We start from the raw sequence: 15,928 nt of genomic DNA on the forward strand, positions 1-15,928 counted from the left end.
TACGAGAATGGGAATGAAGCTGGGGAAGGATGGAGCGAAGGGAGTTTTCCTTTTTCATGGATGGATTTTTGTATTGTTTGAATGCTTAATTAGAATATATTGGTCCATGACAAATACATATGCAAAAAATAAATGACCTTTACTCTCTTTGCAGCCTCCTTTTTAAAAACTTGTTCATAGCACACAATAGAAGAGAAAGGACCTCCTTCAGTATAAATTTTTTTTGTTTATAAACAGAACTTCCAAAGAAATGCATTTTTAAAATTTGGTTATTTTCCTTTGTAGTTTATTCTTCATATAATGCCATCAAATAAAAATGAGGTAATCAGGATTTCTATGATTTCTAGGAAAAACACACAGAAGTAAAGCTATCCTGAATGATAAAGAATAGGTTGAGTGTAGTCACTATATCTCGGGGGTCAGGACTCAAAAGCACAAGTACATGTGCATGCTGTCCTTCCAGTTACCCGGAGGTCCCAGCCAACTAGATGTCACCATAAATATTCAGCCACCTTATTATGATCAACTTTACTGGAGAAGTATGGCCACAGGTGTCAAATATCAGCATGAACTTTCCCTGACCTCAGAGTGGAAGGGAGAAAAGGAGGGGACAAATAGGTCTGGCTTGATACGGGCGTGTGACTGGCCCAAGAGTAGATCAGGAGAGGATGCAGCCCTCAGATAGAGACAAATCCTACACATTCAGATGGCTAAAAGCCCCGAATGCATTTACAAATAAACATGATATGGGAGGAACCAAAACAAATAAATCTCCCCTAGGAGAAAGGGGGAATTTCTTCTGCAGGCCAGACATTATCACAGAAGCAATAGCTTTGGAGCAAGGAGGCCCCCATCAACTTTAGGGAAGGGATTTGCTATTAAATTATGAAGTTGTACCATGACTTTCTTTATCGTAGGACATGCTCAGCATGGAACAGCACCACCGACAGGAGCCACTGCAGACAGAGCAGCACCATAATATATGGCTGTCCTGCAGAAGCTGTTCTCGCCTAGGGAACCAGTATTTGCTTTCCAGAAAGACCTACTGTGGTCTTCTTCATGTAATCATCTGTCTTGGTATGTTTTTTAACAATTCAATTTTATTTTAATGTTTTTATTTATTTTTAAGAGAGGGAGAGAGACAGAGTGTGAGTGGAAGAGGGGCAGAGAGAGAGGGAGACACAGAATCTGAAGCAGCCAGGGGATGCTCGAACCCACGAACCATGAAATCATAACCTGAGCCAAAGTCAGACACTTAACCAACTGAGCCACCCAGGTGCCCCAACAATTCAATTTAAAAAAAAAAATTTTTTTTAATCTTTATTTATTTTGAGAGAGGGACAGAGTGTGAGCAGGGGAGGAGCTGAGGGGAGGGAGACACAGAATCAGAAGCAGGCTCCAGGCCCTGAGCTGTCAGCACAGAGCCTGACGCGGGACTCGAACCCACGAACCATGAGATCATGACCTGAGCTGATGTCAGATGCTTAACCGACTGAGCCACCCAGCCGCCCCCCAATAATTCAATTTTTAATTGGCTTGCAAATTTTTACGAATATACATGTTATAAAAAAAAAACCAGACCACATAAATCCATTACAGAGAAATAAACAGAACACCTGTTAAGTGGTGGTGGGGGGGTGTGGGGGAGGGAGGGCAGGTAGTCAGACTATATGATCACATTCAGGTCTCTTCTGGTTTCAGCAGAAGAATAAACTGAAACCGAGGGGGTACCGGGAGTTACAAGAGTAGGATTATTGCAATCTTCCACAGCACCAGTAAAAACTGGATTCCTAGTCTAAGTTAAATCTTCTAAAAATTGAGTTTCTATCTTCTCTAGGTTATGTCTACTGTGATCCCAAAGCAGACACAAGGTGCCCATAGTGGCTCTTTCCAGCATCTGTTCTGGGCATAAAACTTCAACTAAGTCTCTTTAAGGACAGAATAAATGATTCTAATGCGTTTCTCCTGTCCCAGAAAATAAAGCTAAGAAAGAAACCCAAACATAGCCCTTTGGAATGATTCAGACTTCTGTAGGAAAAAAAAAAAAAAAAAAAAGACTTAATTTTAGAAATGTTCGTTAGATGGTGTTAGGCTCAACTGTATTTAAAAAAAACTTGTAGGGCTGCCTGGGTGGCTCAGTTGGTTAAGTGTTTGACTTCAGATCAGGTCACGATGCCACGGCTCGTGGGTTTGAGCCTGGCGTGGGGCTCAGTGCTGACAGCTCAGAGCCCGGAGCCTGCTTTGGATTCTCTGCCCCTCCCCCACTCACATTCTGTCTCTTTCTCTCAAAAATAAACATTAAAAAAACTTAAAAAAACTTTTAATTGTGGTAAAATACACACAAAAAATATGTTGAATTGCATTTTGCCCACCTACCTTGTAAACTGTCGACTCTCTTCATGAACTTCCATTTCTGTGCTTTTAAATTCATTTAGTTCCTTCCTTATTGCTGCCTAAATAGGGGAAAAAAAAAAAACCCAGATAAACAGAATTGTACTTAGGTCACATATTTTCTTAGCATAACAGCATCAACAAAGCAGACATCCTTTTAATAAATGTCTTGCAAAAAGAGATTCCTAATTTCTACTAGGTCTTTACCTGGTAGAGGTACAATAAATGTAGTATCACACTATAGCCAGAAAAAACCCAGGTCAGATTTCCTTCAAGTGTCACTGACAAAGAGGAGGGTCAGATGTCCTTCAAGTGTCACTGACAAAGAGGAGGGTCAGATGTCCTTCAAGTGTCACTGACAAAGAGGAGAGGAGAAAGGCCTTTGCTAAACTCATCCTGGGATCTAGTCTGTGAGTCACACACATCCCCCACCCTCGATGACCACAGGATAGCATAGGTCATAAGACTTTCTCAGAAACAATTATCATTTCCCTATGAAAGTTCTGCATTGCACACCATGTGCAGCGACATGGCCTTGACTAGCTGCCATAGAACTGCTGAGAAGGCAGGTGCTATTTATTCTCAAATTTTGAAAGTTCAGACAAGTAGAATGAAAAGTTTCAGCAGAGCACCTAAAGCCGCTCGGAAAATGTGTACTAGAATGTCATTACTATTACTATTTAACAAACACATAACCCATGTCACGTAAATGTTGGGATTTGGAGAGATGCTTATGTCTCTCAGGTTGAAATGCTGAAATAATCACAAAAATGTCAATGTGAGTTATCTATTAACAATAGTGACTAGATCATGGATGGTTTCTGCTTTCAACTTTGTGCTTATCCTTTTTTTTTCACTTTAATTATTTATTTTGAGAGAGAGAGCGAGAGCGAGAGCGAGAGCGAGAGAGAGAGAGAGAGGCCCAGGCAGGCTCCACACTGTCAGTGTGCAGCCCGACATGGGGCTCAAACTCATGAACTGTGAGATCATGACCTGAGCCAAAATCAAGAGTTGGACACTTAACTGACTGAGCCACCCAGGCACCCTAACTTTTGCTTATCTTTATTTCCTAATTTCTCTACAAAGAACTTGTCCCTCTTGTAAATAAAAACTATTAATAAAAATATCTCCATACCCTAACCTCTATGATAAATGGACTCTTCAGCCAAAACACAGAATGATACTACAAACCACAGAGAGTGATTTGACTGAGAGATAAGAAAATCTACTTTGTGGTTGGAAAATGATGAATTTTAAAAAGGGAAGAGACAGGAGGAAGCCTGGAGGCCTCTCTCTGGCTTTCTCCCATCACTGACTGTCTTTGCAATATGCAAGCTTTCCTCCAACAGGCTTTTCAGTGTTGTATTTAAATCCCGTAGTCATAGAGTGTCTCATCTCCCTACATGCATCCTTCAGCTGCTCTAGTTTCTACAGGGAACCTGTGGCTGGGAACTGTGGAAGTAATTCTTGCTACTGAGTTCTGAAAGGGATGAAGCAAGCAGAAAGATATTTGTGGGCCTGAGTCCCCTGTGGTAAGACCATACATCTTGTCTCACAAGAGAAATCAACACTGAGGGTATTTTGTTGTACTCACTGTAAATACTGGTACCTAAACCAGGAGCTGAAATAGTGAACATACCCTATACAAATTGCCAATTAGCAATCGGCAAGACTTCCTTGAAAGGAAGTATTTTAATATAGAGAGTGGCAGAGAATCCCATCTCCATGTTCATTTTCATTTTCTCCTCCAAATTTAAGATTTCTGTAGAGGAAGTACAAAGTGGTACACTTGGTGTCAGAAGTCATGGGTTGTAGTCTTGCCCTTATGCCTTCAATAGCAGTGGCCCTCAGTGAATTATTTTGCTCCAAAACTTGTTTTCCCCTCTGGGGAATGGGAATGGGAATTCCTTACAGTATTACAAGACTCGATTAAGAGCATACGTGTGGGGCACCTAGGTGGCTCAGTCAGTTGAGTGTCTGACTTCTGATTTCAGCTCAGGTCATGATCCCAGGGATGGGGGATCAAGTCCTACGTCAAGCTCCATACTGAGCGTGGAGGCTGCTTAAGATTCTCTCTCTCTTTCTCCCTTTCTCTCTCCCTCCATCCTTCTCCTCTGCTCATGCTCTCTCTAAAACTAAAAAAAAAAAAGAAAACAAAAAGTTCTGTCTTCATGGAGTTTATACTTATAGAATATACTTAAAATTATATACTTAAAAAAAGAGCATATGTGAAAGTGCTTTGCACACTAAGTATCAATAAAATGTCATTATTGTGAAACTTCTGAAAGATGAACTAAATTTTAGTTTATGACTGTGACTAACAGTTCTTTCACTGTTATTTGGAGAGTCTACTATGTGCAAGATAATGTCACTGAACGAGACTAAAAGACAAATAAGGCAACGTCCTTATTCTCAATAGTAGGTTGGCTACTGATCTAAGAGTCTGGCAAAAGTCAGTGAAAGCATTCTTTTAGAATCAATTGGGATATAGAATCTACAAAAAAGAGTACCATATGGTTTATTTTTAATTGTAAATTGTATGCTACACATCCCTTACATTAGTAACATTTACAATTCACTTATAACCATATACATATGCATTTTTCCTGAGAAATTCAGTTTGAGACTCTTGGGCATATCCCATATGCACATCTGCAATGTGACTTTGTCATTCCCCCATCAAGAGGTAGAGTCTGTCTCTCCAGCCTTGAATCTGGATGAGTCCTGCAACTACTTTAAGCAACAGAACACAGAGGAGGTGAGGTTGTGCTACACTGGGATGTAGCCCTTGACTGGTTTGGCATCTTTTGTCTCCTTCTTCCTGGAAGTCAGCTGCCATGTAAAAAAAAAATGTGACCACTCTCAAGAGACTATACTGTGAGAAAGCCAAGGTACAGGAAGAGGCCAGGGAGGATGGGGTGCCATGTGGGTGCCTACAGAGGCCAAGAAGCAACAAGGCACAGATGTGACAGTGAGGGAGCCATCTTGGAAGTGGTGAGCAAAATAAGATGGTTAAGTCACTAAACAGTTGATAACCCGAACACTAACTCATCTTACAAATGATAAAATGGAGGCCTTGAGAGATAGGGTGACTTGCTAGATATCGAACGGATGTTAAAGGGCAAAGATGGGGCTCATACATAGGCCTTCTTACTTCAAGTCCCGCAGTCTTTCCAATGAAACGAGCATCAGAGCCTAAGTCATCCAGATAATTGCCTCAGGTCTCTATGTTGTGTGGGCTGGTTTGTAATTAGGAATAATGAGTCAGTTATAGGCAATGAATATGATGTGAAATTCTAGGGACTGATTATTTGGAAATATGTTATCAGCAAGACATGACTACAGTCAATTAAAGAAATGCAATACTCCTTTCAAAAATTCACTGCAGGACTAACACAATTATATTCCAAGAATTGCTTCCTCTTACTATTTAAAGAAGGTTATGAGAGGAAAAGAGTGATTAAAGATGCTTTGTGTTCAGAAAATACAAGTACAGTAATCTTAACTCCTTTCTATGCAAATGAGGCCAGAGTTTAGGCCTAATGACTTCTCTCATAAATGTAAATGGAACTGATTGTGTAGAAAGATACAGGATAAAACAGCTAGGCTGCTATAGTGAGATTGGAGCCTGAATGGTGCTGAGCTGGACCCAACACTGGTAAGTCACTGAGCCAAAACCAGGTATTTCTAAGACTGGAACAAAACAAACCCCAGGACATAGCACTGAGAGCAAATACACAGCATTTTTTGGTACCATGAGACTAATAGAGAGGAAAGAGGAAACAAAAATGACTGAAATGAAGTTTAAAATTGACTAGTGATGACCAGTGATGGAAGGTCTGTTTAATCTCTTCCAGTCAGCTCCAGGGTCATCCTGGCCAGGAGCATCAGGTAATTTTTGAAAATATGGGCCCTGCTGCCTTCTCAAATAGCATGAGCGGTGAAGCCAGGATTAACTAGAGCTCCCATCATTTGATGTCTTCTGCTTATTTCTTTGGTAAAAATCTGATGTGGAACAAGGAGGGAATTTCTTGACTACTCATCAAGCTCGATGCTATGCAGAGGTAAGTGTACTCTTCTTTGCTGCCAGGACAACCAGGAACAGGCCAAGAATATCTCGGCAGAGAATCAAAATCTCAGTCTTTCCTGTGACCTGTTTAGACAGTGCATTCCTGGAAGGGTAGTATGTTCATCTTTATGTCCCCGTTATCTAGGACAGTTCTATTTTATTCTCTTATTTTGTTATTTTAAGGTTATTTATTTATTTTAAGAGAGAGAGAAAAAGAGAGAGCACTGTCAGTGCAGAGCCCTATATGGGGTGCAAACTCACGAACCATGGGATCATGACCTTAGCAGAAAACAAGAGTCAGATGCTTAACCAACTGAGCCACCCAGATGCCCCTTTCTTCTTCTTTTTAAGTTTATTTATTTTGAGAGAGAGAAAGCATGTGAGCAGGGTGAGGCAGAGAGAGAAGGAAAGAGAATCCCAAGCAGGCTCCTCACTGTCAGCACAGAGTCCGTTGCAGGGTTCAATCTCACAAACCATGAGATCATGACCTGAGCCAAAATCAAAGGTCAGGCATTTAACCTACTGAGCCACCCATGCACCCTCTAGGACAGTTAATTATTACAAGGGTTTTAATATATAAGTAATTACTGAGTAACTTCTAGGGCAAACCATGTACTATCTGCATTTTCAATTCTCTTTCACTGGATAATTTCATTCATCCATTCATTCACTCATTCATTCATTTATATATTTTTTTTTTTAAATTTTTTTTTTTCAACGTTTATTTATTTTTGGGACAGAGAGAGACAGAGCATGAACGGGCGAGGGGCAGAGAGAGAGGGAGACACAGAATCGGAAACAGGCTCCAGGCTCTGAGCCATCAGCCCAGAGCCCGACGCGGGGCTTGAACTCACAGACCGCAAGATCGTGACCTGGCTGAAGTCGGACGCTTAACCGACTGCGCCACCCAGGCGCCCCTCGTTTATATTTTTTAAGACAGAGACAGAAAGAGAGACTCTCAAGCAGGCTCCATACTCAGCACAGAGCCTGACACAGGGCTCAATTCCACAACCCTGGGATCATGACCAAGAGTCCAACACTCAACTGACTGTGCCACCTAGGTGCCCCTTCACTGGATAATTTTCAACTAGACTGTAAACTGAGGTTTCAAAGCATAATGAAAACATCACCAATGGGGAACAAAGCTTAGATTATCAAGCCTGCCCATGAATGTAACACTGGTAAGCGCTACCATTTATTGATGAGCTAGAACTTCATGAATACATTACCTAATTCTCAAGATGGATATAATTGGCTCTACAAGTAAGGAAACTCAAGTTAAATGATTTAGCCAAGGTCAAACATCTCCCAAGTGGCCAAGTCAGAAATCAAACCCTTAAAAGCCCAGCTCTAAAGCCTGTCCTCTCCTCTGTACCATGGAGCTTCATAGCCTACCCCAGGGAGATGGCAACTGTCAGGTTAACCTTGAAGGCCAAGTTGATGGCCTTCTCTGGCTCTGCCTATTCTGTCATCTTAAGGCTCATTTATCCACTTCAGCACAGATACAGATAGACATCATCTGTATCTTTATGTTTGTGTATCTGTTTCTAGTGCTGTACTCAAGTACATATATTTTAAAATTGAAAATTGTATTTTATTTTTTTTAATTTTTTAAAATGTGTATTTATTTTTGAGAGAGAGAGAGAGAGAGAGGAGAGAGAAAATGAATAGGGGAGGGACACAGAGAGAGGGAGACATAGAATCTGAAGCAGACTTCAGGTTCTGAGCTGTCAGCACAGAACATGACACAGGAGCTGGAACTCACAAGCTGTGAGATCATGACCTGAGCTTAAGTCGGACACTTAACCGACTGAGCCACCCAGGTGCCCTGAAAGTTGTATTTTAAAGGTGAATTAAGCTCAAATTCACAATTAATAAGGCATTTCTCCCACCACTTCTCTTTCCCAATTTGAGCAATTTAATAAGGCTACCGGATTTATGAGATTCTCTACAGCATTCTCCACAGTGTTTTCACAGAATGAGATTTGATTGGTTATTGACTGCCTCCCGACCCCTTCTCTTTACACACTTGAACTTCAAAGATTTTTTTAAATGCAAAGTCGTATCTTAGTGGGGCCAAGAAATAGTAGGAGGAGAAGAGACAGAAGGATGGCCCCTTTAGGAGGCAGGAAGTCCAGTGTTTATTTTGAGAGCAGAGGTGGAAATACTTGATTCCAATATTTGTTTTTCTTTAAATGGGATTTATAGTTCAAAAGTGAAAAAGTAAAACTCTTTTTTACCATGAAAGTTAAATTACAGATTATTATACCTAACTGGTATAAAATACATTACTTATAGAATAAAATATATACTCGTTGAATAAAATACATGATCTTTAACCTATCATTCTATATCATGAAGAGTTTTATTTTAAGGTAAAAAGCAACACAAATCCAGAAATGCTTGTTACAATAATGATGTTTAGCATGTATTATTTTCATTCTAAGATGACAAACACACTAAGACCATTAATAGTATCTCTGGGCAATAACTACCATTTCATTATATTCCTCTTTTAACATGTAGAGAAAATAAATAACTATTTTTTTCAGTGTTAGGTAGGTAGAAAATAATATTTTTAGAAGTTCTTAAAAGTACCATGCACTGATACGCATTATAATTGTTGTTTCTTCTTTTTATATTTTTGAATATTCTGATTTTTGCTGACAAACATGAGTCATTTGTGTATACACAATATACTATACATTAATGGCATTTTAAATTGTTGTGTTTTTCTATCTTCTATCTTTAAAAAGCATGGAACATTTTTTTAATCTAAAAGAAATGATTCTTATTTTTCTTCAAGGAAAAATATTTTACAATATAAATCCAGTTCTAAAAATGCTGTCCTTTAGAGCTTCACAAGTGTCAGGAGAAATGGGAGAGACAATGTCACAGGAAAAATAATGAGCCTCACATGTGAGGAGGGAGGGGTTCTGGCTGAGCTCTGGGGCTCAGAGTTTGCTCTGCAGGGGAGATGCCAGTCATGTGCCTTTAAAGTGCTCTTGAACAGACACTAGGCTGCAGAAGAAAAACTGACCAAGTAGATCTCCCCTGCAGCCTAGAAGTCCGGCACAAAAATCTATTTTTGTTTCAACACAAAATTAAAAAGAAAAATCCTCTTATTATAACTAGAGATGAAGGAGTTTAGCCTTCCAACAACAGACATGAGTTAGAAATGACTATTTCTAGGGTACGGAAAATTTAATCATTTAGACTCCCGCTGCTTCCATACTTTGTACCTGCTGTGATCTTTACTTGTTTCCCAGGCCACTCCCTACCTGCCTTTGTGAAATTCAGCATTTGAATATCAAGCCAGCTGGGAATGGTGGATGTGGCAATTACATTTGTAAAAGACGGCAGCAGTAACACCTCCAGCCCACATGTTCTTCTGCAATATGACCTTGCCAATCCCTCATTGAGAGGTAGAGCGAATTCCCCTCGCTCTGAAGCTGCGCTGCTCTGAAGCTGGGCTGATCTTATGACCTACTTATAAGTAATAGAATGTGGAGGAATAAGGCTGGGTGTCTTCTAAAGTAGGGTTAGATAAAGCCATACGGCTTTTACCTTGTTCTCTTGGGCCACTGGCTCTGGAAAAAGCCAGCTACCGTGTAATAAGTGTGACAAGTCTGAGGCCACTATGCAGAAGAGGCCATGTGTAGGTGCTTTGGTGGATAACCTCAACTGAGCCCAGCTTCTGAGCCATCCTCTCTAAGATAACAGACATGTAAAGAAGCCATCTGGGACCCTCCAGAGCAACGTATCTGTCAGTTGAGTAACACTGAGTAACCAGAGTCAACCTCATGAAAAGCAGAAGAATTGCCTAGCTGAGTCCTGACTAAATCCCCAACCCACAAAATCTGTAAGATGGAATAACATAGTTGTGATTTTCAGTCACTAAGTTTTGGGAAGTTCACTGCACAGAAATAGTGACTGGAGCAGGGACAACTGAGAGTCACTAAATAAGAGGTGAGTGACCAAAAGCCCACAACTAGGGGAGGAGAATGTAAGAAAACTTATACAACAGTGTACACAATTTCTTTCATTTTTTTAAAGATTTTTTTTAAAAGTTTATTTATTTTTTTTAGTACTCTCTACATCCAACATGGGGCTTGAACTCATGACCCTGAGATCAAGAGAAGCAAGCTCAGGGCACCTGGCTGGCTCAGTTAGTCAAACGTCTGACTCCAGCTCAGGTCATGATCTCACAGTTTGTGAGTTCAAGCCCTGCATCGGGCTCCACGTTGACAGGGCAAAGCCTGCTCGGGATTCTCTCTCTTTCTGCCCTCTTGCTGCCCGTTCTGTGTGCATTCTCTCTCTCTCTCAAAATAAATAAAAAACTTAAAAAAAAAAAAGAGTTGCATGCTCTTCTGACTGAGCCAGCCAGGCACCTCTATACTATTCTTACAAAACGACATACCTTGACTAGCCCTTCTACTGAAAACCCAAGTAAAATGCTGTATATAACATTAAAAAATTATCTTAAGTGTACTAATCAGCTGGTAAGAAAGTAAAAAATACTTCGATGGAAAATAATAAATGAAGATGAAGCGCAGAGAAATGGGGTAAGGAGAGCACTGAAATTGCCTTTGACCTTGAGGGCATTTGCTATGTGGTGACTCCAAGCGGTCATCTTCATAGCTTAGTGAGATACTGAAGACCAGAGACAAAACCTGCCCAAGGTGGAAAGTCTAATACATGATCCTCCTGCCATAGAGAGGGGCCCTTATGGTATAGCCTCAGTGAAGGCTATGCTAGAATGTCTGATCCCAGAGAACCACACAGAAAGTGTCATGCTGATGAAATCTATCCTAAATATATGAATCCATAGGTAGCCCTCACATGGGTTTACAGTGTGAATTCATTGAACTAAGGTGGTCTAAAACAACTCACCTTTATGTTAAAATAATATTGGATAAAATAGTCTTTACAACAGAAAGCATTTCTTGAATAGAGTCTCATAATAAAGGCTTCATCAGGAAAATGTAATTATTCTAAACATATATATCTATTAACACAATCTCGGAATATACGAAGTAAAATTGATAGAATTATAAAGAGAAGGGAAGATCCAAATATGTATTGGGAGAGATAACATATTCCTCTCTTGGTATAGGATAGACTAGGCAGAAAAAAAAAAAAAAAAAAAAAAAAAGCAAGGATAAAAAAGCCAAGGATACAGAAATCTGAATGAGACCAACAAGATTTAGTTTCAGACATATTTTAAATGCCATACCCCCAAACTGAACACACACAGTTTTCAAGGATATATGGAACATTTTATAATTACTGACCACATACTTTTAAAATCCCAGTATTTAAGGCCACACCTCAGACCAATTAAATCAGGATCTTTGGAGGTGGGTCCCGGGGATCAGCATTCTTATAGCTCCTCTGGGTGAGTGTAATGTGTAACCAAGGTTGGGAACCACTGACATACAGCGCCATATATAGCTTCGGTGCTTATATCAGAAAAAAAGGAAAGAAGAAGGTTAATGATTTAGAGTCCATCTTAAGTTAGAAAAGAACACCCAGATAAAGGCAAGAAATTTACAAGAAAGAAGATCAAAGAGCAAACAGCAACATAGAAAACATACTAGAGATGATCTACTCTACAGAGTTAAAGGCATATCTTATATCTTCTAAAGACATCAGCTCTAGGTAAATGAAGAACTTAAATGTGAAAAGCAAAACTATACACGTTTTAGAAAACAATATAGCAGAATACATTTTGGATTTTGGTATGGGAAGAATTTTTTCAAAGAAACAAAATCACAAGCCATAAAGAAAAAGTGGATAAATTCACTGTATTAAAGGTAAGAATCTCTTTTGTCAAAACATACCATAAAGAGAATACAATGTTATAAGTCAGGAGAAGATAAATATGTATTTACAATATAGATAACTGAAATATAGGAAGGACTCCTATGAATCAACAAGAAATTGATAACCCAAAAGAAAATAGACAAAAGACAGGCACAAAAGTAGAATCCGTATGCAGAATAGGTATGACAATATGCTCAACCTCATTAGTAATTAATGAGAGGCAAAGCATAAGTGCAATGAGATATTATTTCATAACCACTAGGTTGTCAAGTAAAAAAAACAACAAAAAAGGAACAAAAAGCCTGACCATCACATGTTGGCAAGAACATAGAACCATGGGAAGTTTTAACCTTTGCTGGTGGGAGGGTAAACCAGAGCAATTATTTTGGGAAGCTATTGCCACTGCCTAATTTAGCCGAACATTCCTACATTCTAGGACCCAGCAATCCCATTGTAAGGATCTAGCATATAAGGAATATATGCTAGAAAAAAGTCCTGGATCCGTGTCCCTGAAGATGATACACGAATCTTCATAGTATATAGCTTGCGAATGTAAAATCTAGAAACTAGGTAATCAAGAACTAAATGGATAATTACTTTGTGACTGATACATATGACAAAGTATTATATTTCAGTGAAAAAGAAAAATGATGGCCTAGTGCGTTAACCCAGATTCTTTGGTGTTGACTGAATGATGCAACACCCAGAAGTACAGCATATGACGTACTTAGCCTCCAAAACTGGCAAAACTAACAAATATACCGCTATTGTTTAGAGGTATAAATAAGGTGGTTAAACTCCTAAAAAGGAAAGAAAGGAAATAATTAAGACAAAAGTCAGGGTGGTGGCTATTCCTTTTTTTTTTTTTAATTTTTTAATGTTTATTTATTTTCGGGGTGGGGTATAAAGGGCAGAGAAAGAGGGAGACACAGAATCTGAAGCAGGCTCCAGGCTCTGAGCTGTCAGCACAGAGCCCGACACGGGGCTCGAACCCACAAACTGTGAGATCATGACCTGAGCTGAAGGCAGATGCTCAACCAACTGAGCCATCCAGGTGCCCTGGTGGTTATTCCTTATGGAAGGGAGAGAAATGCAATTGGGAAGGAGCACACAGAGCTCTGTTCAGGTACTAGTAATATTCAGGGATTAATAAAACAGGTCTCTTCCTTTTATTAGTTAAATGGTACATTTGTTTCACACAATCTTCACCATGTGATATAATTCACAACTAAAAAAAATAAAAAACCAAAATGCCAGAAGAATGTATACGACCAGAACTGAGATAGGGTTAGGGTTGAGAAAGAAATGTTATCTGTTGTTAACACTCACCCTAAAGACTGCACCTGACCTCAAACCTTGTATTTCTTTGTGAGGTGTCAGACAACACATGAGGTTATAAGTGAAGTCTACTGCTGCTGAACAGAGAGGGGAAAGTGCAGGAAGGAAGGCAAATAAAGCAGTGGAAACCACTCAGAATTACGTGTGAGGCAGTAAAGGGAAGAGCAAAGGGCTGCTGGTTGAGGGCTGTGATTAGGATAAAACACACTGTGTTAGCTGTGTTTCACATCAGCCCAAGAGGGGCTCCCAGGGGGAGACGTGTTTTTCACACCCCATGACAACTTGCCGGAGACCTGGATGTGAGAAGTAGGCAGTAGGCAAATGGCAGGCTCCCTCTGTCCACACCGTGCTTAATGAGATACCTTCAAGGCTCACCTCAAGGGTGGGAGGGGCTTGCCCCCAAATCTTCCCACCTTTCCCCTTACCCTCTCTCAGGACTCCATGCACTCTGCACTCACAGCACTTGTGTCCATGAGTATACCCTCTGACTAGAACACAAGGCTCTCAAGGCCAGGCATTCTTCTTCTTGGTAACCTAGGGAATAGCACAGGGCTGGACTTTACACAGGGAGCCTTAGGGATGAGGGCAAGAAACCACAGTAAGTAGTTTACAGGCAATTCTTTGTAACCCATAACCTTGACATTTCCTTCAAGAAACAAGGCACTGATTAGCAGTGAGCTTGACACGGACCTGAGTACCAATCTTCTTCATCCCCTGGTGGCTTCCCTCAACCTGAGTGATTTTACCTGCCTTGGAGAAGCCTCTACCTTTAGGGCGTTCCTCAGCCTGTGCTCTCCATCCCAGCCGCAAGGGTCTCCTCCTTGCCTTTTCTACAAACATACATTCTCCTGCTGCTCCATTGATTATGCCCTACTATATCAGTTACTGGCCTTTTCTCCTATGTATTCAACCTTTCTTTTTCTTTTGGCCCCTTCTTTGTGGCATAAAAGATTGCTCAGGTATTTCTCGTATATATAAAAGCTTGCAGCCTCCACAATCATCACCGCTCAAGTGATTACCTCCTTCTATGGCTTCTCCTTCACAGCCAAGACTCTTGAGGTTTTATTTTATTTTCCTTTTCTCTACGAGTCAGGCTTCCACCCACCAGACTGCTAAAACGTCCCCTCTAGCCACATGACTAACCACTTGTGACCTGATCTTCTCCTTCCTAGGCTATTGGGCTACGTCTTCTCCTCTTTCCCTACCTCACAGACATTTCTTCTTCATGTTCGACTGCCTCTTCACCAATGTTGGGTCCCTTGGGTGCTATTCTTAGCCTCCCTCTACTCTCTATTCTCATTCCAAACATCCTTCCTTTGTGATCATTTTCCTCCCTCATTTTCATTTCTTCTTGTGAGCAGATGATTTCTGATCTATATCTCTGATACGTGCTTGAATGCAGCAGGTACTTTACAGAATGAAACCTATTAAAAAGCTTCAGCACGGCATATAATTAAAATACTGAGCTCTAGCATTAAGACTGAATGTGGCATGAGTTTATTTGATACCAAATTTTGCTTAGAGACAAAAATTAGAAATCATTACTTGGGATATTAGGAAAACCCTAAACTGAAGAATTTGAAAACAAAAGGTTAGCAAAATTGTTTGGCTTTGGAACTATATTACTCATAAAATAGTCTTTCTCCATGATGGGACTCACTATACATTTCAAGTTTTTCTGGACTGTGAGCTATGATATAGATTAAGAGTTGGTAACCCATGGCCTGCAGGGGAAATCTGGCCCACCACCTGTTCTTGTAAAAAAAGTTTTATTGGAACACATATACATCCATTCACTCACCTGTTGTCTATGGCTGCTTTCAGACTACGACAGAGCTGAGCTATTGCAACCAAGACTATATGGCCCACAAAGCCTAAAATATTTACTCTCTGGCTGTTTGTAGAAAAAGTGTGTCAGCCTTCATATAGATCAATACTTTTTTCACTATTAACATATCCCTTGAAAATGATAACTTGTATAAATTATATTTTCTTTTTTTTTTTTTTTTTTTTTTTAATTTTTTTTTCCAACGTTTATTTATTTTTGGGACAGAGAGAGACAGAGCATGAACGGGGGAGGGGCAGAGAGAGAGGGAGACACAGAATCGGAAACAGGCTCCAGGCTCCGAGCCATCAGCCCAGAGCCCGACGCGGGGCTCGAACTCACGGACCGCGAGATCGTGACCTGGCTGAAGTCGGACGCTTAACCGACTGTGCCACCCAGGTGCCCCTATATTTTCTAAGAGTAAGGAAAAATCATGGCTGTGGAACTACCGTGCCCTCAATCCAGGTATGAATGCAGAC

The 15,928-nt window shown here is 40.2% G+C and overlaps 1 protein-coding gene across 3 annotated transcripts in view; it reads right to left on the reverse strand.

The window, feature by feature from the left end:
* The window catches only part of PHACTR2 (phosphatase and actin regulator 2), a 134,646-nt gene that overhangs the window by 17,405 nt on the left and 101,313 nt on the right, over positions 1-15,928 (reverse strand). For all 3 annotated transcript variants that reach the window (XM_047101800.1, XM_047101799.1, XM_047101798.1), the window contains one exon: positions 2,377-2,453. In XM_047101800.1, coding sequence (XP_046957756.1) covers positions 2,377-2,453 — 77 coding nt within the window. The remainder of the gene's footprint in view (positions 1-2,376; positions 2,454-15,928) is intronic.

Source organism: Lynx rufus, unplaced genomic scaffold (assembly GCF_022079265.1).
Source record: "Lynx rufus isolate CCGP_SWC_20201006 ecotype Redwood Valley unplaced genomic scaffold, mLynRuf1.p SCAF_6, whole genome shotgun sequence".
In the NCBI taxonomy this organism is placed as follows: domain Eukaryota; kingdom Metazoa; phylum Chordata; class Mammalia; order Carnivora; family Felidae; genus Lynx; species Lynx rufus.